This window comes from Peromyscus leucopus, chromosome 7 (genome assembly GCF_004664715.2).
Source record: "Peromyscus leucopus breed LL Stock chromosome 7, UCI_PerLeu_2.1, whole genome shotgun sequence".
Classification (NCBI taxonomy): domain Eukaryota; kingdom Metazoa; phylum Chordata; class Mammalia; order Rodentia; family Cricetidae; genus Peromyscus; species Peromyscus leucopus.
In genome coordinates this window covers 15,577,796-15,605,661 of record NC_051069.1, presented here as the reverse complement: position 1 = coordinate 15,605,661, position 27,866 = coordinate 15,577,796, and the positions used below count along the sequence as shown (strand labels likewise).

The 27,866-nt window shown below is 50.3% G+C and overlaps 1 protein-coding gene across 2 annotated transcripts; it reads right to left on the bottom strand.

Moving 5' to 3' along the window:
• Window positions 1-54: 54 nt before the first annotated feature.
• Window positions 55-26,946, bottom strand: Scamp5 (secretory carrier membrane protein 5). 2 transcript variants are annotated; one of them, XM_028865091.2, is made up of 7 exons: window positions 26,820-26,944; window positions 12,409-12,460; window positions 11,181-11,309; window positions 6,355-6,511; window positions 5,111-5,212; window positions 4,594-4,711; window positions 55-2,626 (listed from the first exon to the last, which is right to left on the bottom strand). In XM_028865091.2, exons 2-7 carry the CDS (start codon window positions 12,413-12,415, stop codon window positions 2,432-2,434), a joined length of 708 nt encoding a protein of 235 aa, XP_028720924.1. In that variant the 5' UTR covers window positions 12,416-12,460; window positions 26,820-26,944; the 3' UTR covers window positions 55-2,431. The 2 variants fall into 2 exon arrangements, with proteins under 2 accessions (XP_028720924.1, XP_037063373.1); XM_037207478.1 differs by lacking the exon at window positions 6,355-6,511 and having other exon boundaries at window positions 2,420-2,626; window positions 26,820-26,946.
• Between the last annotated feature and the right edge of the window lie 920 nt (window positions 26,947-27,866).

The following is a 27,866-nucleotide window of genomic DNA, read 5'->3' as shown; positions in this document are numbered from 1 at the left end:
CATCAATGCTTCATAAAGATCCACATGAAGACAAGTAACACAGCAGAACAGACACAGGGTCAAACGATCCCTTTTATTATGGTTCATCCAGTTACCACAGATAGACACATTGGCTCAGGCAGGTCAACTGCCAGCTAGGGAATAGTTTGTGTCTCTCAGAAACAAGGGGCAGTGGGCACCAGGAGAATGCAAAAGCAGGTCACTGGCTGGCAACAGACAGGAGGACCCCCAGAACCAACTGGGCCCTCCTCCCACCCCCAAACCAAACCGTCTGTGCCCAGCCCCATTTCTCAGCCTGGTTCCCTCCTCATGAAAGTGCATAGTTGCCTGGAGATGCAGCATTCCAGGGCCTGAGCAGCTGGACCAGACACCAGTAACAGGCTTTCCCAAGGGCAGCGCCAGGCATGGCCAATAGGTCTGAGCCAGGAAAGAGGAAAGGCAGATAGGGCAGGAAATTGACTGGAGGTAACATCCAAGAGCTTGTGGATGCTAGGCTGGCAGCTAGATCACAGCCCTCCTGGAACTACCAGAGGACTAAGAGAAAGGGAGCCAGAAGTTGGGGGTCAGGAGGAGGGAAGAGGAAGGGCTTAGCCCCATGGTCTCCTAGGATACCCAGAGCTATGACAACTGTTCTCCAGAGAGGAAACAGTAAGGGGGAGAATTCACTAAGCCTAAGGGGTCATTAGGAAGGGAACTTTCCAGAGACTCTTGGCTTCTCTTACAAGAAGCTGGAAATCAAAGCTCAAGGTGGCCTGAAACCAGGTCTTAGGTCCCAAGGCCAACCAGCTGGGGATGGCTGAGTGTAGTCTGGTTCTCCAGTCTACCCAGCCCAGGTGAGTTTCTGTTGGAAGGAGGTGAGAAACAGGCAGCTGCTCCTTGGTAAGGCCTACCCACCTCAGGCCTCACACACAGTCAGATCCTCCACCAGGCAATGTCACCCACTGCTTGGAAGAGACAGTCCCGGGGACTGAGATCAGTTATGAAAGGGAAGGGGGTTCTAACAGAACTAAGAAAAGGCCAGGAACCAAGTCCTGTTGTTCTCAAGAGAATGGAAGAGGAGGGAGGGGCAAAATTCACTAAACTCAAAACTCAAGGCAGAGTCCTTCTTCCCTCCCCGCCAACCAGGAATCCTACTCAGGACATTGTGCTTGCAGCCTGGACTGGGACTGGGAGCATCTCCACAGAATCTGTCCGGCAGCCAAGGGCAAGTGGGACTGGAGAGGCAAGCTACCCTCTCATCCGGCTTCTATTCGACTTCTCTTCTGAGCCCCCACTTCAGGCCTGGCCCTGTGAGCTCCATCCATTCTGCCATACTCAAATAGAACAGCTACCCAGGAATCCAATGGTCACTCTGAGATAACTAGAAGCCCTTGTGGGCTGGCACCTCCCCCAGGGGCCAACAGTGAGTTCCATGCCCGCCCTTCTCCCAGTGCCTTTACAGCTAACAAGTCACAACTCAGCTCAGCAGGAAATGCAGAGGAGCTGGAGGAGGATGGGGAGAAGAGGGAAGCCAGAGAGGGAAGAGCGGCCTGCCTCTGCAGACCAGGCTTTTGGAGCCAAGGAAATAGGCCTGCATTTCCAATCCCTGGGTGCCAAGTACCAAATGTGCTCTCCATCTCCAAGCTGTGTGCCCCGTTCACATCAGGGCTGGTTCAGCCCCCACGTCAGCTTCCTGGAACCGGGAAGCAGATCAGATTTGGGGATCTGTGCAGTCTTGGAAGCAGACATAATGGGGACACTCAGCCTTAGGAAGACAAAGAAAAGCTTCATGGGGAGGAGAAAGATCCCAGGAGAGCCGCTAGGGAAGAGAGCACAGAGTCTAACGGTGAGGCAGAAACACGGGGGGGGGGGGGGGGGGGGGGGGGTGTTCCAGGGAGCAAGGAAACATCCTCTCCGCCCCACCCTCCAGAACGGATTATCACCATGAATGCTAAATACTGTTGCTTCCCAATGGGACCAAAGGTGGAAATAGCTTCGGCTCATAACTCTACACAGGGTGCCAGGCTCTCTGCTAGGCCTCCCCCTGCCCCATGAGGAGTCCCTGGGCCAGGGCCAGAGGGGGCAGCCTGGTGGATGGGGTGGAGGGGAGCTGGTTTAGTTCTAAACACACATGTAGCACCACGACAAGAGATCTCCACTGCACGTTATTTCACAAGGGGACATGGACTCAGCTACCAGTGCACAGGGCCAATCTTTGTGCAGCCCACGGCTCTTGGGGTGCCAAGAGCAGGACCCAGAAGGTGGGGGGCAGGGAATAGACATATACATATACATATACACACACATATATATATATAACTCTGATTCTTTGTACAAAGTCGGGAGGGAGAAAGGGGAAGGGGGAACCCTGCTTGGTCACCACACAGATGATGTGGCATGAGCCCCCTGTCCCACTGGCCCCCAGCCCCGCCTCCTGGTCGGCTTGGCTGGCTCACATCTCATTAGAGTACGTGTAGTTGGGGGTGGCAGAGTACTGAGTCTGCGGCTGATTCATGGCGCCCTGCGCGGCCCCCATGGCTGCGTTCTGGGCTGCCTGTTGCACGTGTGGGTTCTTCCAGGCTCCGGTGGTCCATTCCTCCTGAGCTTTGCTGAAGCTGCCCCCGCTGCCCCGGTAGAATTTATGAACCTGTGAGAAGGAAAGCGTAAGGAAGGGCTAGTCAGAGAGGAGAGCACGCAGGGTGTTGCAGGCCTACAGTCCCCGAAGAGGCAGGAGAATCACGAGTCAAAAGGCTGTCTAAAAAATAAAAACAAAAAAGCCCGGAGAGTGGCACCTGCCTGTAACCCGAGCCCTTGGGAGATGGAGGTGGGAAGATCAGGAGTCCATGGTTATTCTTCGATACATCTTGAGTTTGAGGCCTGCCTAGATGTCATACAGCCCTATCTCAAAAATTGATGAATGTTTTAATTAATTAATTAAAGTGGAGCATGGTGGTGTGCACCTTTAATCCCAGCACTCAGGAGGCAGAGGCAGGCGGATCTCTGAGTTCAAGGCCAGCCTAGTCTACAGAGAGGGTTCCAGGACACCCAGGACTACAAAGAAACTCTGTCTCAAAAAGCCAATAATGAATTTTTTTTTTTTTTTTTAAATGGGGTAGGCAGCTGTTCAGGAAACAGATGGGATCCTTCTGTGAAAAATAAGCCCTCAGAGTAAGTAAGTCAGAAGACTTCTGGGTCCTCCTTTTTTTAAAAAAGTATGTGCCTGTGTGTGTGTGTGTGTGTGTGTGTGTGTGTGTCACACACACACACTTGTTCATGTGACTTCAGGTGTCAGAGGACAAACTCCAGTGTCAGTTCTTACCTTCCACCTCGTGTGAGAGGAGGTTTCTTCTTGTTTTGTGTGCCTCAGGCTAGACGGCCCAGTGTCTCCTGTCTCCACTTCCCACCTTGCCTAGGAGTGCTGGGATTACGGATGCTCATAGTGCCTGGCTGTACATGGGTTCCTAGTTTTCACACTCAGACCCTCACACTGGGACAGCAAGTGTTATTTTACCCGCTGAGGTATGGCCTCGGAACATCACTTGTGTGTGTTGGATGCCAACGCAGGAGGGGTGCATTTGCATGTACCTGTGGAGGTCAGAGGTCAACGTCAGCTAGCTTCTTCCATTGCTCTCTACCTCATGTTTGGAAAATGCCCCTGTGGTGATATTGTGTTCCCCAAAATATTGTGCACCCTAATAAACTTATCTGGGGTCAGAGAACAGAACAGCCACTAGATACAGAGGCCAGAAAATGGTGGCACTCACACTTTTAATCCTAGCATTCCTAAGGCAGAGATCCACCTGGATTTCTGTGAGTTTAAAGCCACACTGGAAACAGCTTTAATCCCAGGAAGTGAGCCTTTAATCCCAGGAAGTGATGGCAGAAAGCAGAAAGGTATATAAGGCATGAAAACCAGGAACTAGAGCTGGTTAAGCTTTTTAGGTCAGTTAAGCTTTTAGGATTTTGAGCAGCACAGTTCAGCTGAGATTTGTTCTGGATGAAGACTCAGAGGCTTCCAGTCTGAAGGAAACAGGATCCTCTGAGGAACTGGCGAGGTGAGGTAGCTGTGGCTTGTTCTGCTTCTCTGGTCTTCCAGCATTCACTCCAATAACTGGGCTCAGGTTTGATTTCATTAATAAGACCTCTCTCTGAATCTGAAGCTTGACTGGCTGGCCTTTCGACCTGGAATCTGCCTGTTTCTGCTCTGCTCACAGCTCTAGGGTTGCAACCATTTGCCACCATGTCAGGCTGTGGATTCTGGAATCTAAACCCAGGTCCTCATGTTTATACAACAAGTACTTCACCCACCAGCTCCCCAACCTCCTGAATCCTCTCCTTTGTTGTTGTTGTTGTTGTTGTTTGTTTGTTTTAGAGACAGGGTTTCTCTCTGTAACATCCCTGGCTGTCCTGGAACTCATATATGTATATGGCGTTGTAAACCAGACTGACCTCAAACTCACTGAGATCCGCCTGCCTCTGCCTCTGCTGCCGCTGCCGCTGCCACCACCACCACCCCCCAGCACCTGAATCCTCTTGTAACTTGGAGGAAAGGTGGTTTCAGATCACAGTCCCCTCCCCCAAAGCCACCCCCTCACCCTTGAGGCTTACACATACCATGCTAAGGGCGATGAAGGAAAAGACAGCCACAACTGTAAACATGATCGTGGGGATGAGCATCACCACCGCTGAGCCAATGTTTGTCCCGAAGAAGGAGATGGTGGCGATCCAGCCACTGTAGGAAGAAGCCAGCTGTGGGATATGGATGTAGGAAAAGGGGCCCCAGGAACCACCCCAGGGATCATCTCATTGACACAGGGAGGAACTATACCTTTAGCCACAGAAGGACCCTATGACTGATACTCCAGAGCCTATGCGCCCAGAGCTCCTGAGCTAGAAAGCTTCTCCTCCTCAGCTTTCACACCAAGTCTGACTCTCCTTGGCCACCCAGACACCCCTCCCCAGTTCTCTGTCCCCTATAATCCTATGGTGAACACTACTCCACTACCCCCAAACCTCCTTCTACCCATAACAAGCCACTTGGTGCCCTTAAAAGCAAATCATCTTAGTACACAGGTAAACAAAAACTCAAATGCTACTCCTACTAGCCTCAGATCAGCCCTTTGCCTCTTACCAGACACCCCAGCCTGGAATTCCCACAGCCTGGATGATGCTGATGACCAACTGCGCCATGAAGGTGAAGAAGAAGGCCATGAAGCTGAAGGAGCTGTCTGTCCTGTGGCAGAGAGGATGGTTTGTCACCTGGGCAGAAGCGCTGGGCTTCCCTGCACTCAGGAACCCAAGGCTCCTGGGGCATAAGTGACAAGACATTTAAAGGCTTTAAATGAGGGTCTAAATGGGATGGGCTTCATCCACCGATCTTTAAAGGTTTCCATGAGTTACACCTGTGTACAAGAAAGGGATGTCCTCGCCAGGCAGCGGTGGCACACGCCTTCAATCCCAGCACTCCAGAGGCAGAGCCAGGCAGATCTCTGTGAGCTCGAGGCCAGCCTGGTCTACAGAGTGAGATCCAGGACAGGCACCAAAAAACTACACAGAGAAAACCTGTCTCAAAAAACCAAAAAGAAAAAAAAAAAAAAAGAAGAAGAAGAAAGAAAAGGATGTCCTCATGAAAGGACCACCCATGACACATGTATCAATGATCTTAAATAGAGACAGATGATTCCATTGTGGGAAAAATAAATAGCTCCATTATCAAGGGACTGGAACAGGGATGGATGGCTCTTCAGAAACAGAAAACCTCAGTGGTACCAGTATAGATACCTTATTGGCACCACAACAGTAGCTAATTGGCACATAATGGTTAGTCCCATTGACAAAGAGATTTAAGGCCCCATTGGCACTGAAATGCATAGTCTGCTGGCATAAGGACAGCCTTGTTGCTATGCACAGTCCTAATGGCACCAAAATTGAAAATCCCAGTTGGCACTAGGTGGACACTCCCTGGCACCAAGACAGCTAGCCCCATCAATACATAGATAGGTATTCCCTTTGGCACAGAACTGGATGGCATCATTGGCACATGAAGAGTGTCAGTGGCTCTTGGATGGCTGGTTCCAGTGTCACATGAATAGGGATCTTCTGGGTACCAAATCAGTCATTCCCCACTGGTACAGGGATGGACAGCTCCACCAAGACCCCATAGGCAAAATTTGACAAGCAGGAGAGACTGAAAGGGAAGGAAATAAGGAGGGTCCCACTCCCAACCCTCTCAACCCAGCCTGGACCTCCCAGGAAGCCCAAGCTCCGCCTGACAGTCCCAGTCAAAGGTGGATAAGGAAAACAGCAGACAGAGTTTGGGGGACAGCAGACAGAGGGAAGCAGGGGGAGCAGCTGGGGTCAGCACCAACCACTTACTTGAAGGCCTTGTAAATGGGCCGAAACCAGCAGACGTAGGAGCAAGGTGTGAAGAGGATGAGCCAGAGGAAGGCGAGGCCAAAGTTGGTGGCTCCCCCGCCTCCGATCAGCCACGCGAGACAGCCCACCAGGTTCACGGCCAGCGTGACGCTGTTCACTGCAGACCCAGAAGCACATGCACACACAGAGATAGACACCAGATACACACAGACAGATAGACACCAGATACACACACAGAGACACCAAAGTCCATACAGAGATGTGAGTATCCAAACATGGAGGCACATACCCAGGGTTCCATATAGATGCACAACCAAATACACGGCAACAACACATACAAGTGTGCACGTGCGCGCGCGCACACACACACACACACAGGACCCGCATGCCATACCAATAAACACACAAAGACACAAACACATACACAGGTGACCCACACGCCATACCAATAAACACACAAAGACACAAACACATACACAGGTGACCCACACGCCATACCAATGAATACACAAAGACACACACACACACACACACACACACACACAGAGGGAGTACAGACTGTAAGAAAGAAAGCTGGGAGCTTGGGTCAACCCCTCCCCAAATTCACCCCTAAGGATCTGAGAAATCCCAACAACCAAGAGTCTCTAGAACCCAGAGCTTCTACCCAGAAAGCCCCCTGAAAGGATCTCCAAGTCTTGGGGTCCTGTCCTTGTAAGAAAGACCTCTGGGGTGGGGGGGGAGGTAGCTCAGTGTTAGAATTGAGCTTAGCGTGCAAGAGGCCGGGATCCACCCCCAAGACCACAACTCAGTCCTTGGTCCTCCCAGACCCACAGCAATCACCAACCCCAAGGCAAGAGATTCATTTTATATATTTTCTTACAAAGCAAGGACATGAAAGCAGGGAAGAAAAAGCATTCTGGAAGCATCTCTTCAAGCCACTGGGCCACCTGCCTGGCGTGTCAGTGAGAGTAGACAACAGTGGCTGGACGCTCAGTCCTTATCTAATCCATTCCTCAGACTCCCATTGTTCTTCTTCCTCCAAGATGTCTTCCTTACCCATCTCACTTTCCTGTGACCTGCAGATCTGGACTGGTGTGCAGTTCCCCAAATAAAATTCCAGTCCATCATCCAGACTAGAAATTCCTCAGTGGTGAGATCCTGACTCCTCTTCCCCTTTCTCACCTCACCTAGAAGATCCTAGGACTCATGGCATCAATGAGTCACAGCTGGCAGAGGTCTAAAGACTCTTTACAGATTCAGAAACAGACACCGGCATTAACATACACCTAGGGCTTCAGCCCTGAGACGACTCCTTTGAACCCTGGGCTGAGTCCCCAAAGACCTGCTGAGTTAACAAGGGAAGGTGGGCTCAATCCTGGCCTCAAACAAACAGTCTGGCTCCTACGCTCATCTTCTGAATCTCAAGGCTTAGATACATTGTTTCAGGACCAAAGCACCTGACAGGCACCTAGTAAGGACTTAAGGAAGTATTTATAGCCCTTAAATCCAGCTTCTGGGCCAGATCTTCTCATAAGGCGGAGTTCCAGGAGCCTAGGGCCAGGCAGAAGGCTCCCCTAAGCCCGACCTGGCCTGATAACTATATCAACTGTGCAGCTACACCCACCTCGGTCCTCCCCACATGACAAGTATGGACACTTCTTGTGTATTTCAGGTGTTTCCTCCATTCCTGTTCATTGCTTCAAAGTTTCCTACAGCTTTCTGTTCTTACTGATTTTGTTTGTTCTCTAAAAAACATATGGGGTGGTGTGTGTGTGTGTGTGTGTGTGTGTGTGTGTGTGTGTGTGTCCCTGTCATCTGTCTTTGCCATGGCACATACGTGGAAGTAAGAGGACAATGTGCAACCCTAACCCTGAGTTGGTTCTCTCCTTCCACTATGTGACTCGAGAGCTCAAACTCAAGGTTGTCAAGACTCCATGGCAAGCCCCTTACCTCTGAACTATCCTGTTGGCCTGTATTTGCTTTACACACAGAAAAGACAGCCCCCACTATCACACTGGCTAGCATCACTCTCCCAGGCTCAGCCATCTCCAGCTCACTTGCTCTAGTGTTTCTATTGCAATCCTCCTCTCTGTCTTTGGGATGGACACCCCCTGACTCAGCCGTGCTTCTCCAGCCATGAGGCAGTCTCTGTCTTTACTCTTCTCCCTGTCCAGCTCAGAGTATACAGTTCTTTGTTATACTTTCTTCCTCCTTTTCTTTCGAGACAGGTTCTCACTGTATGACCCTGGTTGACCTAGAACTTACTATGCAGACCAGGCTGGCCTCAAACTCACAGAGATCCATGTGCCTCTGCCTTCTAAGTCTGGAATTAAAGGTGTGCACTGACCCAGAATGACCATAACACACACCTTTGCCTGAGCTGAATGTCCCTAAGAAAAAAGGTTGCCACTGGGAAGCCTGGAAGGACTAGAAACTCACGGCAACCACCCTCAGATGACCCTGTGCATGCCCGGCTTTCACATCCTCATCTGCTATGAACATGGACACCCACCTTCCCCAAAGCCCCCACCTCTATCCTTCTCTATATATTTCTTTTTAAAATTTATTTTATTTTATTTTACAATATCTTTTTAAATTTTAACCTTTATTATTATTATTATTTATGTGCAGGGTGTTCTAACTGCATGTGTATCTGTGCACCATATGCATACAGTGCCTGTGGAGGCCAGAAGAGGGCATCAGATCCCCTGGAACTGGAGTTACAAGCAGTTGTGAGCCTCCCATGTGAGTGCTGGGAATTGAACCCAGGTCCTCTGGAAGAGTAGACAGTGCTCGTAACCACTGAGCCATCTCTCCAGCCCCCTCCTCCTTATTAATTGGGAAAAGCAGAAGCCATCAAGGGCAATCTTGTTTTCCTTCCAACATCTACAGGCTATCCATACCTGTCCAACTCCTCATCTTATGTTACAGGGCAGGACACCCTTCTCTGAACATAGGCCAAGGCAGGTCCTAGAACAGTCTAAGAGCCTGAGCCTCTGCTACTACTGCCCCAGGAAGGGCCTATTGTAAAGATGGTGATTTTTGTTTGTTTGCTTTTTACTCTGTGTGTGTGTGTGTGTGTGTGTGTGTTGTGATGTGTCTGAGTCTGTTTGTGTGTGTTGTGATGTGATGTGTCTGAGTCTGTGTGTGTGGTGTATATCTGTGTGTGTGTGGTTTGTCTTTGAGTCTCTCTCTCTCGTGTGTGTGTGTGTGTGTGTGTGTGGTATGATGTGTCTGAGTCTGTGTGTATATGTGGTATGTGTATATAGTTTATCTATGTCTGAATGTGTGTGTGTGTGTGTGTGTGTGTGTGTGTGTGTGTGTGGTATGATGTGTCTGAGTCTGTGTGTATATGTGGTATGTGTATATAGTTTGTCTATGTCTGAGTGTGTGTGTGTTGTGATGTGTCTGAGTCTGTTTGTGTGTGTTGTGATGTGATGTGTCTGAGTCTGTGTGTGTGGTGTATATCTGTGTATGTGTGTGGTTTGTCTTTGAGTCTCTCTCTCGTGTGTGTGTGTGTGGTGTGATGTGTCTGAGTCTGTGTGTATATGTGGTATGTGTATATAGTTTATCTATGTCTGAATGTGTGTGTGTGTGTGTGTGTGTGTTGTGATGTGATGTGTCTGAGTCTGTGTGTGTGGTGTATATCTGTGTATGTGTGTGGTTTGTCTTTGAGTCTCTCTCTCTCGTGTGTGTGTGTGTGTGTGTGTGGTGTGTGTTGTGTGTGTGTTGTGTGTGGTGTGTCTGTCTAGTTTGCCATAGTGCACAACGACAACACAGGACAACCTTCAGGAGCCATTATTTTCCGTCTCCCTTGTTAAAGCAGGGTCTCTCTTGTGTCTGCCCTTTGTACCCCAAACTCCGCTAGCCTTCCCAGCTTCCAGGTGCCAGTCTCCTGCCTGTGCCTCCCACCGCGCCCTGTACTGGGTCTCCAGGCATTAGCCACCACACCCAACATTTTACATGGGTTCCAGGTATTGAACCCAGGCTATCGGGCTTACGGGGCAAGCACGCTGACTCCACATTCACAAACTGAGATACCTCGCTCGCCCAAAACAGCAGCATTCTTTACTACCTTCGCGACACGACTGAGTGCAGGCCTGAGCCAAGGCAGTGACACCTGTGACAGAGGCCCACTGTAGTCCCACCACAGCCTGCCCTCCCCTCACGTGCCTGAGCAGTGCCTTCTGACTGCCCTGAGCAAAGTCAAGTCCACGCCCCTCACGATGACACCATTCCATCGTGGTGGCTGCCACAGAGCAGCAGAAACAGCACCTCTAAATCCTCGGCCTTAAATCCTTAAAGCATTAGAACCCTCGGCCACACAGCTACCTGGGATGGCAGCTGTCCGTGAGCCCCACTCTTTCTACAACAGAGAACCCACTGTTTGGGAACTAGAGCGGAAAAACCAGATTCCACGTCTCCTAACTCCCAGCGGAACGCTCTTCTCTTTGAGCAAGGCAACAAGAAACATGAGGCTTTAAAGGAAGGCTTCTTCTCCAAAGCCAGAATCTTGGCAGTCACCACGGCTTCCCTGGAAAAGGACTCCAGGGGAATGGGGTAGAGAAGCCAAAAGAAAAATAACACTGCAGAAAGAAACCCTGCTCAGAGGCTCTGCGAACGAGGGAGAGCAACGAGGGGAAGAAGAAAAGAGGCCAAATGAGAGAATCTGAGGCCCAGCTGTGGAACCGGCCAGCAGGAGTGAGCTTGCCTGGGAGCGGCAGGGGAAAGACTCCCCAGACCATGCAGATGCTACAGTTGGAAAGCGGGATGCGCAAGCACCCCTCCCCGGGGCCAGCACCTCCCCTCATCCCCACAGCACTCACACATCCAGAGGTAGTAGAGGCGCTTGGTCAAGCTGAGATGCTGAGGAGGGATGTCTGCCTCGAAGTCTTGGTAGAAACATGGCTTCAGCGGGATGAATTTGGGCAATGGTGGGAAGTTGTTCACTTTCTCTGTGGGCGAGATACACTGCAGGGCATCACCTTGGATGTCTCTTCTGGCCCTCCCTTCTTGGTCCTATAGGTTCTATATGCTTTCCCCCCACCCCGGGCTGGGCTGCCTATAGATCCTATATACTCCTGACCCCGCTCCCTCCCCCGGGCTGGGCTGCCTATAGATCCTATATACTCCTGACCCCGCTCCCTTCCCCCGGCTGGGCTGCCTATAGATCCTATATACTCCTGACCCCGCTCCCTCCCCCCAGCTGGGCTGCCTATAGATCCTATATACTCCTGACCCGCTCCCTCCCCCCCCCGGCTGGGCTGCCTATAGATCCTATATACTCCTGACCCCGCTCCCTCCCCCCCCGCTAGGCTGCCTATAGATCCTATATACTCCTGACCCCGCCCCTCCCCCCCGCTGGGCTGCCTATAGATCCTATATGCTCCTGACCCTGCTCCCTCCCCCCGCTGGGCTGCCTATAGATCCTATATACTCCTGACCCTGCCCCCTGGCGACTTTGCCATCCCCACCCAACTGTCTATTTCCTGAATCTGCCAAGATGGTCCCAAAGAAATCAAAGATGCTAAAACAGCATCTCTCAAAAGAACACAAAAATAATAAAAGCTGCCATCAGGGTGAGGTGCTCTCCACACAGAGCAAGTTCCACGGCAAGGATGAGAGTCTGGAGATGTGGGTCCTAGCCTCTACTCCATCATTCAATTCACTGGCCCTCTCCAGACCTCGGTTGTTCCGTGGAGCGGAATCTGGGCTACATGGTCCTTAAAGTTCCCTCCAGCTTTGACACTACGGACCTCTGGGCCTTTAGAAACCAGAGGGAAAAGTCTGAGTACAATGGTAATACCAGGGACAGGGATAGGCCACCCATGCTGCCACTTTGTCAGCTGGAAGGTAAGACAGGGCCATCAAGATGCTCAACTCAGGTCCCCAGGCTCAAAATCTGACACAGGACTAGATGGTGCTATGAAGTTCTCAGACAGCCAAAGCCACAATGGGGGGCAGGGACGCATACAGAATGAGCAGGCCTCTGACAAGGGCCAGCTACTTTACACTTCTTTTCATGTCCACCCCATAGGACCCACTTCTCCTTACCCGCCATGATGGACCAGCCAGCCCAGAAGCCTGCTCACACCTTTGTCCTGAACTGGAAGGAAAGAAAGACTAGATAAGAATGAGGATCAGAACACCATCTAACGCAGCTCCCCCCAAATCCAGCTGTGCATCACACTCCAGCTGTGCGTCACACTCCAGCTGTGCATCACGCTCTCTGAGGCAGGACAGGCTCCTATTCTGACTGTGGCATGAACCCAAGTGGGGCAGCTCTTCACCCTGAGGAGCCACCACAGCATCATCCACATCCTTCCAGCTGTTTCCACTACCGCTAGTTAGTTTGAAATGTCAACTTGTCACCATCTAGAATCACCTGAGAAGACAGCTCCAATTGAGAAGTTGCCTAGATCAAGTTGGTCTACAAGCATGTCTGTGGGGGACTGTCTTGACTGTTAATGTGGGAAGACCCAGAACACTGCTGGAGGCATCATTCCCTGGGCAGGTGATCCTGGACTATATAAGTGATGAAAACTCGCTGAACATAAGCTAGTAAGCAAGCAGCATCCATGTGCTTCCTTCTTTCTGCTCTTGACTATGGATGGTAAACCAGCTGTTTAGTGCTGTGGATATCACTCTATATAAATAAAACACTGATGGCCAGTGACCAGGCAGGAAGTATAGGCGGGACAAGGAGAGAGGAGAATTGGGGAAACAGGAAGGAGGAGGAGAGACACTGCAGCCACCGCCAGGACAAGCAGCATGTAAAGACGCCGGTAAGCCACCAGTCACGTGGCAAGGTATAGATTTATAAAAATGGGTTAATTTAAGATATAAGAACAGTTAGCAAGAAGCCTGCCACGGCCATACAGTTTGTAAGTAATATAAGCGTCTGAGTGATTATTTTATTCGTCGATTGTGGGACTGTGGGGCTTGGTGGAACCTGGAGAGAAGCCCTCCAGCGACAGTTTAGGATCCTGCTTGACTGTGGACGGTAAAGTAGCTGTTTAAGATCCTGCTTGAGTGTGAATGGTAAGTAACTAGCTGTTTAAGACCCTGGTTGACTTCCCCTCAGTGATGGACTATAACCTGGAACTATAAGCATCACAAACTCTTCCCTCCCTTAAGTCACTTTTGGCCAGTGTGTTTGTTTTGTTTTGAGAAAGGGTCTCACTATGCAGCCTTGGCTGGCCTGGTACCCACCATGTAGAATAGGCTGGTCTCGAACTCATAGAGATCCACCTGCCTCTGCCTCCTGAATACTGAGATTAAAGGTGTGCGCCACCAAACCCAGCTGATCGGGGTGTTTTAATAACAGCAGCAGGAATGAAACTGGAACCACCTTTTGTCTCAAGGCCCAAAGTCTATCCTCAGAAAACCCCATCCAGGGCGAGTGCAATAACTCAGCTGGGGAAAAGCTGCACACGTCTGGTGACTTCAGTTAGAGCCCTGGAACCCACAGTGGGAAAAGACAGCCGACTTGCAAATCGTGTCCTCTGACCACATGTAGCACACACAATAGTAAATAAATAAATAAAAACAGAAAGAAAGAAAACCCACAGAAGGTAGGAAAGGACAACCCATTCTCTGATCCTCATAGGCTAAGCTGGCCTCCCTCCTGCCATATGTTCACTTTTTAGGACTTCATTATCTGCCAGGTACCAAGGAAAGAGACTGAGCAAGACAGAAATGGCCTGTGCTTCACATGAAGCATCCACAGCCCCTGCAGTCAGTCACACAAGGGAAACAAGACTGCTATGTTGGTATACACTTTGCAGCCCCAGGTTGGTACAGGATAATCACAGGTTCAAGGCCAATCTGGCCACAACAGTGAGACTGGGATTCCTAAGGATATTAAGAGGTCAGTTGCCTCGGGGAGGAATAAGAGGAAAGAAGCAAACAGGCAGGCTCTCAGCCACTCAGAGCACTGGGCAAATGATGATGGCCAACCACCAGAAGCACGTGTGAGGAGAGATACAGAAGCTCAGGAGGACAAGCTGTGTTGTAGGCACGGTGGGAAGACTGCAGGCAGGGCTTCGTGCCGGCATCTGGAGCACACAGGGTCAGAAACTCAGCAGAAGTCTTGCTGGCACACACATGAAGTCATCACTGATGACAAACGGCCAGGGAAGCCACTGTGCAATCCCCTGCTAGAACAGCACCCTTAGTGGATATTTATGTGACCAGGACCGGAAAAATGGTCAAGGGCAACGGCAATGTACCATTTTCAAAGCTTGGCTGACATTGATCTACGGTTTCGTTTTTTTGTTTTTGTCTTTGTTTTTTTTAACTTTTTTTTTTAACATTTATTTATTTATTATGTACACAGAAGAGGGTGCCAGATCTCATTACAGATGGTTGTGAGCCACCATGTGGGTGCTGGGAATTGAACTCAGGACCTCTGGAAGAGCGGCCGGTGCTCTTAACCTCTGAGCCATCTCTCCAGCCCTCGTTTTGTTTTGTTTTTAAGCAAAACTAATCTATGACATTAGAAGTGAGGACATAGGGCTTAGTGAGGCTGGGTGGTGGTGGCGGCAGCGGCGCACGCCTGTAATCCCAGGACTCAGGAGACAGAGGCTGGTGGATCTCTGAGCTCAAGGCCAGCCTGGTCTACACGGTGAGTTCCAGAACAGCCAGGGCTACACAGAGAGACCCTATCTAGAAACCTATCCCCCAACCAAAATAAAAATAAAAATAAAAAGTCTCAGCAGATGAAAGCAGCTGCCACCAAGCCCAATTACAGAGCAAATGTTAACAATGAATCCATCTGAGTAGAGAGACATGGTGCCCTGAACCACCCTTGCAACTTTATAGTTAGGTTTGGAGGTTTCCAGATAAAAATTTAGAAGGAAATATAAATATTGTCAATAATGGATTTAAAACAGTGAGGAAAAAGGTGCACGTGCCTTATGTCATCTCAGCACTCAAGACGCGGAGGCAGGAAGAGCACAAGGTGAGAGCTAGCTTGGGGTACAGGGTTAAACGGGAAGAAATGAAGGGACCTTCGATAAAGCTCAGTGGTAGATCGCATGATCAGAATGTACAAGGCTTGGGCAGGCAGGTTGGCTCAGTGGGTAAAGCGCCTGAGACCAGGCCCAATGACCCGAGTTCGGTCCCTAGGTCCCACACGGTAGAAGGAGAGAACTGACCCCCACAGCTCATTCTCTAACTTCCACAAGTACTCCATGAGGCTCGCATGCCTGTGTGCCTGCACACACACTAAATAAACGTAAAAATTGTAAAGGGGGGTCAGGAGATGGCTCAGTGGTTAAGAGCACTGGTTTCTCTTGCAGAAAACCAGGTTTGGTTCCCAGCACCCACACATCACAGCTCAAAGCAGTTTGTAACTCCAGTTCCCAGGGGTTCAATGTCCTCCTGACCTCCGTCAGTACCAGGCAGGCACATGGTACACAGTACACATGCATACATGCAGGCAAATCATCTAGACCCATAAACTAAAACTAAATCTTTCTTTGAAATAAATAAATAGGATGTGCAAGGCCCTGGGTCTAATCATCAGCACTTTTAAAAAGTCCCTTTGTTCTTCTTTTTTTAGGTGTATTATTTTATGTGTCTCAGGGTTTTGCCTGAATGTATGTCTGTGCACCGTGTGTATGTAGTGCCTGAACAGGTGTTGGATCCCCTGGGACTAGAGTTACAGATGGTTGTGAACTGCCATGTAGATGCTGGGAATGAAACCCAGGTCCCCTGGAAGAATAGCCAGCACTTCAACCCAGAGTCATTTTGAGAAAGCAGAAGGAAGGACAGAAGTCTTCAAAATCACCATTCAGTGGCTTTCTGTGCAAACATGAGAGACTTGAATTTGAACCCCCAGTACCTAAATAAAAAGCTGGATGTGACTACATGCACCTGTAACCCATCGCTGTTGGCATCAGAGACTACAGGATCACCGGGGCTTGCCAGCCTGCCTAGCCCAAAACAGCCACCTCCAGGTAAGAGATCTTGTCTCAAGGGAATAAGGAGATAGAGCAGGACACCTGACCTTCTCCTCTGACCTCCGCACGAGCTCACATGAGCACACACACGGGTAAGGACACACACCAATATACTACACGAACACACAACTCTCTACTCTGCAGCCCCTGCACACCCCGGGGTGGGCAGGGCTTCCTTGGCTGCCAACACCACTGTGTGGAGGCTGCTATGGAAGAGCAGCAGCGTGAGAGTCACATTCCAGACTGCTTATGACTCTTGAGAGAGAAAAGACATTCCTAAATGAAAGAATCTGGCAGACCAGAAGATCCAGCTTAGCATTCATGGTAACAGGATAAAAAGGCAATGTGTGCACAGAAGGACACACACAGTCTCCTGCGTGATATCGTTGCCAAAAACTATTTAATCTGAACGTATAGGCCAAGCATGGTAAAGAGATGGAATCAGTAGGATCGGGAGTTCAAGGTCAACCTGAACAACCAAAGGACCTATCTCACAAGGTGGGGGTGAGGGGGAGGGGGGGAGCTACTTATTAAAAAAGAAAAACAACTGTTCACAAAATAGAGCTCCCTTATGGGTCTATTTACACAAGATACCGAGTCAAATGCACAAAAATAGGAAAAAAAATTAAAGAAGGTAATAATCGATGGAGGAGGAACCTAAAAGGTGAGATTCTGAGGGACTCTGGCGTAAGTAGGTGAGGAAAGCCGTGAACTCAGTAGGTGAAGAGGAGCAGCTGCAGGCAGATGTGGGGCACTGGAATACAGCAGGGTCAGCCTCGTACTCCCCGTGATACCGTACAGGGCAAGTTGGAATGAGAGGGAGGAGGCAAGAGCAGAGCTCTCAGTTAATGGCAATCACAACACAACCTAAGCTCTGTGACAGCAAACACGGAAAGCTGTGGGAAACGACACCTCCCGGTCCCTGCCGATGCGGCCAATAAGGGCTCCACAGAGGAAGCAGCACCAGATCTGACCGGGCAAAGGTCAAGTGGGAGTCAGCTGGGCCAAAGGCATGAAGGAAACAGGAGCCGAAAGAGCAGTGCATCCCTGTCCAGGGATGCGGAGGCAGACTGGGCAGAAAGCTTGAAGTGGGAGGAGGAAAGGGAAAGCAAAAGGTGGCCAGGGGCTGGAGAGATGGCTCAGTGGTGAAGAACACTTCCTGCTGCTGGAGAGGACCCAAGCTGCACTCCCAGGCAGCTCACAAACACCTGGAACTCCAGGAGATCTGACACCTTATTCTGGTCTCCTTGGGCACATGTACCCACATGCACACATCCATACATAGACACACACGTACACATAATTAAAATATTATTAAAAGGTGGGGAGGGGTGCAAAATAAACGGGCTTATCCCTTCCCTGAAGGCCATGGGCAAGGTCTGGTTTTGCACTTAAAACCATGGGACATAGTGAAGGATTTCATCCTAACAACAACAACAACAAAACTCCTCAGACTACTTTGGGTTTGTTTGTTCGGCTGGTTGCCTGGTTTGACACACGGCCTCACACTGTATCCAAGGGTGGCCCAGAACTCTACGTATCCTAGGCTAGCCTCAAACTCATGACCATCTTGCCTCAATCTCACGTGTGATAACAGACATTCACTAACAGGCCCAACTCAGACATTTGTTTCACAAAGCTAAAATGTTTATCATAATAAGTAAGTAAAGCTTTGAGGGCTGAGGAGACGACTCAGTGGGGTGAAGGCACCAGCCACACAACCCTGAAGACCCAAGTTCAATCCCTGGGTCCCTGACAGCCAGATTTGATGGCTCACACTTGTGATCCCCTTAGAGCAAGATGGGAACTAGAGACAGGAGACTGTAGAAAGCCTGAAGCCCAGCTGGCCCAAAGTGGGCGGAGCAGAAAAAGCAGGAGACGACACCCTGTCTCAAAAACCAGGTGGATGCCAGGTGTAGTGAGGCAGAGGCAGGCGGATCTCTGTGAGTCTGAGGCCAGCCTGGGCTACAGAGTGAGTTCCAGGACAGCCAGAGCTATGCAGAGAGACCCTGTCTCAACAACAACAAAAGGAGGAAGATGAAAAGTGACTCCCAAAAGGGTCCTCTACCTCCACATAGGCACTGTGACATGCGTGCACCTGCTCCTGCTTACCTGCCCCCGCTCCTCTTCCCCCCACTTTTCTCTTGCTCACACACAAATTCTAGAAGTTGTCCTTTGACACTCATATACACAACACACATGCACACACACACACAGATGGATGGATGGATGGATGGATGGATAGGTAAGTTAAAAAAAAAAAAAGCCAGGCAGTGGTGTCACATACTTTTAACCTCAGCACTCAGGGAGGCAGAGGCAGGCAGATCTCTGTGAGTTCAAGGCCAGCCTGGTCTACAGAGCGAGTTCCAGGACAGCCAAGTCTGCACAAAGAAACCCTGTCCCGAAAAACCAACATAAATAAATAAATGTAAAAGAAACTGAGCTTGAAAAACAAACAACCCTGCAGGGCTGGGGAGGTGCTCAGTAGCTGAAGCACTTGCTGGGAAGCCTGAGAATCGGAGTTCAGCTCTCTATCAACCATGCAAGCACCAGGCAGAAGTGGTAGCCTACCTGCTTTTCCAGCTCTCCCGCAGCAGAGAAGGGATCCCCAGAGCAGGCTGGCTCGTGAGACCAGCCAAACGAGGAAGCTCTGAGTTCAAGCAAAAGACCTCGATACATAGAGTGGAGAACGATCCAGGAGCACACCTGATGCCAACCTCTGCCTCCGCATGCATACATGTGTGTTCCCACACAGGGATAGACAGATACATACATACATACACACACACACACACACACACACACACACACACACACACACACGCCAAAACATTAGTAATGGTAACAACAATAATACTTGGAGCTGGGTACAGTGGTACAGGCCTGTAATCCCAGGATTTGGGAAGCTCAGGCAGGTGGAATACAGGAATACAGTCTCCCAGGATTTGGGAGGCTCAGGAGGCTACAGGCCAGCCTGGAATACATATTAAGATACTGTCCTCTAAGCCGGGCGGTGGTGGCGCACGCCTTTAATCCCAGCACTTGGGAGGCAGAGCCAGGCGGATCTCTGTGAGTTCAAGGCCAGCCTGGGCTACCAAGTGAGCTCCAGGAAAGGCGCAAAGCTACGCAGAGAAACCCTGTCTTGAAACCCCCCCCCCAAAAAAAAAGATACTGTCCTCTCATCCCTTCCAAAAAATAAAGATAAAAATCTTGAAGCTACTACAAAGTGAGTTCCAGGAAAGGCGCAAAGCTACACAGAGAAACCTTGTCTCGAAAAACCAAAAAAAAAAAAAAAAAAAAAAAAATCTTGAAGCTAGAGGGATGGCTTCATGGATGAAGTACTTGCCACACAGGCATAAGGAAAGGGGTTTGGGTCCCCAACACCCATGCAGAAGCAGGCTGGATAAGGGGACGTGCACATAATTCCAGAACTGGGAGGCTGTGACAGGCTATCCCCAGTGCAAGCTGGATAACTACCCTAGCCAAGTTGGCAACACCCTGACCTAAGTTTGATTCTCCACATCCATACCAGGAGGCTTAGAACCCTGTGTAAATCCAGAAGTCCAGAAGTCTGGCACCTCTGGCCTCCAAAGGCATTGATGCTCACATTCATATATCCCGAGGATTTGGACCCAGCTTCTTCGGTCATTGAACAACCAAGTGAGCAAAACACCCAAGATGCACCACTGTCCATACCGCCCTCGCAGCTGGTTCAACCCATACATACATAAGCTCCCCTGCCACACTGAGAGGATTCTCACTGAAGAGGAACAAAATGTTCCTAAGCCAGGAAAGGAAGCAAAAAAGTCTTCCTGAAGAAACAAAACTTTGCTGCATGGGAACAATTCAATGTAAAATACAAAGGCCAGGCGGCAGTGGCGCACGCCTTTAATCCCAGCACTTGAGAGGCAGAGCCAGACGGATCTCTGTGAATTCGAGGCCAGCCTGGTCTACAGAGCGAGATCCAGGACAGGCACCAAAACAACACAGAGAAGCCCTGTCTCAAAAAACAAACAAACAGACAAAAAAGAAGGTAAATAAATACAGATCCTAACTTTGTTTCCAAAAGAAGGAGAAGAAGGAAGAAAGGAAGGGAGGCAGGGAAGGAAGGAAGAAAGGAAAAAGGAAAGGAAAGGGAAAAAGAGAAGGAAAGAAAGAAGGAAAAAAGAGGTTTGACATGCTCGGTGGATAAAGGCACTTGCCACCAAGCCTGACGACCTGAGCTCCCCGGGACTCACACGATAGAAGGAATAAACTGGTTCCTACAAGTTGACCTCTGACCTCCGTAAGGATGCTGCAGCACATATGTGCACACACAATAAGTAAATAAATAAAAAAAATTATTTCAAAAGACTTATTTAATGTGTTTGGGTGTTTTGCCTGCTTGTGTGTCTGTGTACCATGTGTACAGTGCCTGGGGAGGCTGAAGGAGTATCAGACCCCCTGGAACAAGGGTTACAGATGACAGTAAGGCACCAGGTGGGTGCTGGGAGCTGATTTGCCTGCAGGTGTGTAGATATGCCACATGCATGCTTGGTACCTTCCATAGTCAGAAGGCGGCACTGGAACCCCTGGAACTGGAGTTACAGATGGCTGTGAGCCACTGTGTGGGTGCTGGGAACCGAATCCAGGTCCTCTGGAAGAGCAGTCAGTGTTCTTAACTGCTAAGCCTCCTCTCCAGGCCCAAGAAAAAATATTTTTAAAGAAGGAAAGAAAAACTTTCCTATTAATGAGTACAGATCTATCTTAATCTTTTTAATGACTGGCCAACTAGGTCAACAATGACCAGGGCCATGGAGCAGTCAAGTGTGACATGGGCTGACCAAACAGTCAGAAGGTCACAGCTTCAAGGAAGTGGCAGAGTAAAAGCCACGCTGCCAAGAAACTAGGAAAAGACGAGTGAGAAGAAGAATTAAGTCTGGCAGCTGAAGGGCTGACTTGGTGGTTAAGGGTACATCATGTGGCTTACAACCGGTAGCTCCAGCTCCAGGGGATCTAACACCTCTGACCTCCCCAGGCACCTGCACTCAGGAGCCCATGCCCACATGCAGATACACACACCAACACATAATCAAAAGTAACATCTTAAAAGAAAAATATATATATATATCCAGGCTGGACGGTGCATGCCTACCACAGCAACACTTGGGAGGAGAAACCAGGAGGCCAGCCTGGGCTACAGAGCAAGACCCCACATCAGAACCAAACAAGACAAGGGTTGGGGCTGCAGCTCTTGGTCTGCAGGCACAAGGGCCAGAGTCCAATCTCCAGCACCCTACAAAATGGGTGCGGCGGAACACACCTGCAACTCTAGCACTTGGCAGGTAAAGACAAGAGGATCAGTTCTAGCTCACTGTCAGACACACAGTGAGTTACAGGCCATCCTGGGCTACATGAGACCATCCTTATAAACCCCCATGACCTGCAAAAAAAGAGGCTAAGTTCAGCCTGGGCTACAGCGTGAGACCCTGTTTCAATAAACGAACAAAACTGCAGCAGGATACAACACCGGGCTAGAAAGCTTTTTCTCCAGGCCGGGAAACTTATCTACATTTACAAACCAGGAGGAAGACGTCAAAGAAAGCAGGAGAGAGGCTCAAGATGGAGAGGAAGAGAAGAGCTGATGGGCAGTGGTACTTTGGGAGACACAAAGGGTCAGTATCCCTAATACAGAGTAGGGCTTCCCACAAGGACGTGCCTTACTGGAATTCAAGAGATGCATGAGGGCGGTGGTGGCGCACACCTTTAGTCCCAGCACTGGGGAGGCAGAGACAGGTGGATCTCTGTGAGTTCGAGGCTAGCCTGGGCTACAGAGTGAGTTCCAGGACAGCTAGGGCTACACAGAGAAACCCTGTCTTAGAAAGACAGAGAGAGAGAGAGACAGACAGACAGAGAGATAGAGAGGCATGAAAAATGCCCAGCGTGGTAGCATGTTTATAATCCCAGCACTTGAAAGCTGAAGAAGGAAGATCAACATGTGTAGGACAGCAGCCTGGGCTACATGACGAAACCCTGTCTCAAAAGAAAGAAAAAAAAAAGGAGAGAAAGAAAAAGCAAAAGAAAGGGCTGGAGAGATGATGCAGATGTTAAGAGCACTGGCTGCTCTTCCAGAGGACCAGGTTCAATCCCCAGCACCCACATGGCAGCTCACAAGTGTCTGTAACTCCAGTTTAGGGGATGCAAGGCCCTCTTCTGGCCTCCGCAGGCACCAGGCATGTATGTGGCACACGGATACATCTGCAGACAAAACACTCACATACATAAAATAAAAATACAACTCGAAAGCTCTTATTTTAAAAAAGAACAAGTGGGCAGGAACACAGGTATGGCTCTGCCTCCCTTAGCACATCCTGATCACCCTCTCTCTACCTGAAAAAAAGGACTTTGGGGAAACAGTCCAGGTTGGAATGGTCCTCCCATGGAACAGACTGCAGAGCAGATGAGAACAAGGGAAGAGTTTCGAGGCTCTTTAGATGACACAGGGAGATGACTGAGACAGGACACTCTGCTGGAAGCAGAGTCAGACTGCCCTGGTCTGATGGTCTGCACAAGTTCTCCTCATCCTGAGTGTAGAACCCAGAACTGGGATCTGCTGCTGGGTAGGGTATGTAGGCAAAATGGCCCAGTGATTGAGGGCATGGAGCCGGAGGATGCAGAGGGACATTGCTCATGCAATAGAGAAATCAGAGATGTTAGAAAACAGTAGGTCCTGTCTCTAGCCCTGAAGGCCACAGCAGGTAAGTCCCTGAGGTCAGGGAGGAATTCAAAACTGCATAAGTGACCATATGCCAAGGATAACAAGACAGGGGTGGTGGGGGGGAATAGACTAAAGGAGGCGCTGCCTTCCCCAAACAGAATGGGATATGGGATGAGAGCCTGCTTCCACAACGTCCTCCAGAAAAAAACCGAGGAAGGCAAGCAGGAAAGGAAGGTTAAAAACTAAATTATAGGAACCTCAAGGGAGGAGGAGGCTCCTCTAATTCTGGCTCCAGCCCAACCCTTACCACAGACCCCAGGTTGTTTCTCAAAGGTGAGCTCACGGTGACAGAGAAGTCAAAAAGTCACACAAGAATGATCTAGGGCGGAAGTCTGGTTTGTTGCTGAGGGTAAAAGCAGAGGTAATTTAGGGCTCAGAAAGGTTACAAGAGGCTGAAATCACAGAAATGGAAGTCTGCAGGGTTCTTTCTCCTTAGGACAAGGCTACCTTTTTCTTGAGGAAGGGGGTGATATAAGAGATGAAAAAAAGGCTGGCTTTTGTAACCAAAATTCTTACTTGAAGAAGTAGCAATTTGTTCCTCAAGTGAGACTCTTTTGTAACTGGGAGCATGTTACATTGTTCCTGAAAAAAATACAGGCTTAATAAAACATCTTATTATCAAATAAGATACAAAGTATAATCTGAAAATTTGTTTTAGTTTGCTTTGGCACAGGCTCTTACTAGGTAGCCCTGACTGGCCCGAAACTCGCTTGAAATTCCAGCCATCCTACTTCAGCCTCCCAGCTGCTGGGATTCCAGGTGCACACCACTACCCCTGACTCAATATAACCTAGAGGGTAATTTATTCAAAAAGTCCTTAGTGTGACTGGTCCTGCAATAGTAAAAATAAGGTGCACGGTGGATATAAAGAAGTCAGGCCTGGCTTCAGGTCCAGCCAGGGGCCTGAGGCTACTTACTTCTAAGTGCTCTCAGCTTACCAGGAAGAGCCCCTCATCTACTGGCACAAAAACGGTCATTCTTCTATTTCCCACAGCCTATTGGCTAAGATGGAAGTTTCCACTTCCTGACCCCCTTATCCTTATCTGTAGTCTATCTAATCCCATCTGTAGTCCTGAAGCCCTGAAACTGTGAATCACCCTCAGAAAAAAGCACTCGCCTGGCCCTGTTACCATGCCGCCGATGATGCTGTGTAGTAGCCGCCTACAGATCCTGTACCTGGCATTCGAAGTTTTATGCCAATCAGCTACAAATACTCCCTCCCTGATACCCTGTTTCTCTACCATAGGCTGACCAGTTTCTATACACCCAACTTTATGCAGAATATCATGTCTGGGCACCTCAGTGACCCCGAACCAGCAGCCCAGCCCTATCACCTGCTCCAACACTTCTCACACCTCTTCTGTGAAGCCTTCCTAGACAGTCCTGCTCTGCAGCCCACTGCGTAAGTCCTAAAGCAGTCACTGGGTGCTTAGCTTACTCATCCAGTCTCTTCCTCCATCCCTCACAGATGAAGGCTGTTCTGTTTTTGATACAGAGCCTTGCTCAGGAGCCCAGGCTGACCTTGAATCCCCACAATCTTCCTGCCTCAGCCCCCCAACTGTGGGATTACAGGCATGCGCCCTTCTACTGCGTCCCATGCAGTCTGGAGGTGGAAGCCAGATGGTGATCTGCCCCACTCCTTAGTGTGGAGTCGGTGGGGACAGGTCCTGCAGTAGAGAAGATCAGGTCCACGGTGGGGAGGAGCTTTCAGATCGGGCCAGAAAGACCCACACAGAGCACAGTCAATCCATAGTCAGTACTTAAGACTTGGACCGCCTCCCAAGGTATGGGAGTGGGAAGATTAATGCCTTCTCCTAAACAGGCTAAGGCCAGCACTTCTGTTAACCCAGCTACATCACACTTCCTTCAGGAAACTCAGACTCCAGACTGACAGCGAGGCAGGAAGTGTGGCATGGAGAGGAAATCTGGTGGGGAGGAGGCCAGAGAGGCAGAGAGAAGAGGGAAAAGGAAGAATTCAGAGGGTGCCTCTAAAAAAGAACAAAACACCTCCTCAATCTCAGTCCAGTTATTTTGTTCCTAGAGTAAGTGTTGGCAGAAAGATACATAGAGGGGGGAATCGAATTGTTCAGCAGGGACCATGCAGACAGGAGGCTAAAGAAGCAGCCACCCTGGGGCTGGAGAGGGGGCCCAGCAGTTAAAATCACTGGCTGCTCTTCCAGAGGACCCAAGTTCAATTCCCAGTACCCATAAAGCAGCTCACATCACAACTGTCTGTAATTCTAGTCCCAGGGGATCCAATGCTGGCTTCTGAAGTACACACACAGTGCACATACATGCAGGCAAAACACCCATACATATAAAATAAATACAACTTCAGGGAGGTGGTGGCGCATGCCTTTAATCCCAGCACTCGGGAGGCAGAGACAGGCAGGCAGATCTTTGTGAGTTCGAGGCCAGCCTGGGCTACAGAGCGAGATCCAGGAAAGGCAAAAAGCTACACAGAGAAACTCTGTCTCGAAAAACCAAAAATAAAAAATAAATACAACTTTTAAAAAACTTAAAAGAGAAAGAGCAAGCCACAAAGCCCAGGACTCCTAATACTGAGTTTCCTCCACTAACACTCCATTTTCTGTGGCCCATTCATGACATGGTCTTCCCCCAGCAATACAGAGTTGGCTCCCCGTCTTTCCAAGTTCCCGCAGAACCTAAACTAGCAACCCCAAGCAAAATCTCTCAGTCGCCCCGCGCCCCTGCCAGAATCACTTCCCTCTTTCCCAGTCCTGACGGTGAAGGCATCATGGGTAAGGCACGGGTTGCAAATTTCTCTCGACCACCCCTCCCCCAGACACACCACAGACAGGCTGGGTGGAGCAGCTAGCTGTGCTGCGTTCCCACCTCTGGACTTTGCCCATACCACCACCCTGAGGTGCCCGGTCTTGCCTCTGCCTCCTTCCAAATCCCACCTCCAGATAGTCTCCTGGGGGACAGCTCCTGCCTCTCCTCCCTGTCTCCCGCCCAGGCCTTCGCTGCTCTCCTCAAGCTGGGACATCGCAGGTTTAAGGGGCCTTGGACAGCCAGTTTTTACTCTTTCTTGACTCCCGGGGCCTCCAGATCAGGCGAACCCCAAGGCAAGGACAGAGGTTGGTTCCTACACTTCTCCCCTCCTTCCTCGTGACCGACTGGTGACAACGTTGGATGCGCTACGTCCAGCATCCCTATCCCACGACCCAAACCCCAGGTGGTATCCGGGCCCTAGCCAGTGCACCCATCCCCCGCTCCTCCGAAAATCAGGCTGCTCAGACCCGCGGTACAAAGATCGGCCGCCCAGGGGTGAGTACAACTTGGGTCCACCTGCAGGCGCCTTTAGTGATACCACGGTCACCCGATTCCAGTCGCCCCCCCTTCCCCGGCCACATGCGCCATCCCAAAAGGAGGCCGGTTTCCAGGGAATGCCAGGTGGAACTGGGGGGGTTGTTGGGTGGCAGGCCCAGGCTCAGGCTCCAGCATTGAAGGGTCTGACGTCACCCAAATCCCGGGCTCCCTATGCGGGGACAGAGGATGACAGGGGTTGGAGAGGAGGGTTTAGGGGCGCCCAGGGAGCTCTTCACCGCCCCGAACAGGGAAGGTCACCCCCGACTCCCCACTTCTCCAGCACCTCGGCCTGCCCCCTCGAATGCAAAGGGTCGCTTTGAAGGCAGGAAACTGGAGCCGCTGACGCCTCTCCAGCCCAGCTCGCAGCTTCCCTGCAGAGCCCTCCTCGTGTCCCCAGGCCCAGGACTTACCAGCCCCGACCGCTCAGCTGCAGAAAGGCAGTCGCGCTGCACCGCGCTGAGCTGCGCTGCACCTGGGGAGGAGGCGCGGAGCCGGCCGCCAGCGGCTCCCGGATTGGGGGCGGGGAGTGCGCGCGCGCGTCCGAGGCGGGCCCTGCGCGCTCCCGCGCCGCTGGGCCTGCTGCAACCACTCTCGCGAGACTCCCACTCGGCTCCTAGGGCCATTCCACTGGAGCTCGCGAGAAGAAAGACGCCAGTCGTCGTCGCTGTCCCCCCCCCCCAACCACACACCCCGCCCCCCATCACCTTGCAGGAGCTGTCCAAGGTGCTAGATCCTCGGCCATGCCTTGTTCAGGTTGTAGGTGAGCACCTTGGAGAACAAGAGCATAGCGAGACCCAGAGATGGGAGCCTGGGACCAGCAACCAATGCCTCACCTTCCAAATCTGTAAAGTGGGGAGAATAACCCCATACCAATCGCAGGGGCCTCTGGGATGTACTAGGAAGGAGTAAGAGACAGCTTGATGAAGGGCTGCAGAGATGGCTCAGGAGTTAAAAGTACTTGTGCTCTTGCAAAAGATTAGGGTTCCATTCCCGGCACCTATAGGACGGCTCCATAACCCCAGTTCCAGGGAATCCAACAGGCATGCACGTGGTGCACACACATGGATGCAGGCAAAACATTCATACACATAAAATAAATGAATTTTAAAAAAAAGAGCTAGATAGTTTGATGAAATAAGAAATAGAGATAGAGCCGGACATGGTGGTGCATGCCTTTAATCCCAACACTTGAGAGCCAGAGACAGGCCAGTCGCTGTGAGTCTGACGGCAGCCTAATCTACACGGTGAGTTCCAGGACATTTGGAGCTACATAGTCAGGTCTTGTCTCAAAAAAAAAAGAAAGAAAGGGGGTGAGTATAGAAAGGTACATAAAGAAACAGGAAGAACGCAGGTGTGTTGATTGACACCTAGAATCTAGCCCTTGCAAGACAGGGGCAATGGGATCAATGAAGTTCAAAGCCAGTTTTATCTACACAGCAAGTTCCAGGCTACCAGGG

Excerpts from the sequence above, each read along its gene's own strand:
- Scamp5 (XM_028865091.2), bottom strand. Across the intron at positions 6,512-11,180 it reads CCTCTACTACCTCTGGATGT|TGAACAGCGTCACGCTGGCC; the intron begins GTGAGTGCTGTG and ends CTGGGTCTGCAG. Across the intron at positions 4,712-5,110 it reads ATTCCAGGCTGGGGTGTCTG|TGGCTGGATCGCCACCATCT; the intron begins GTAAGAGGCAAA and ends TTCTTCCTACAG.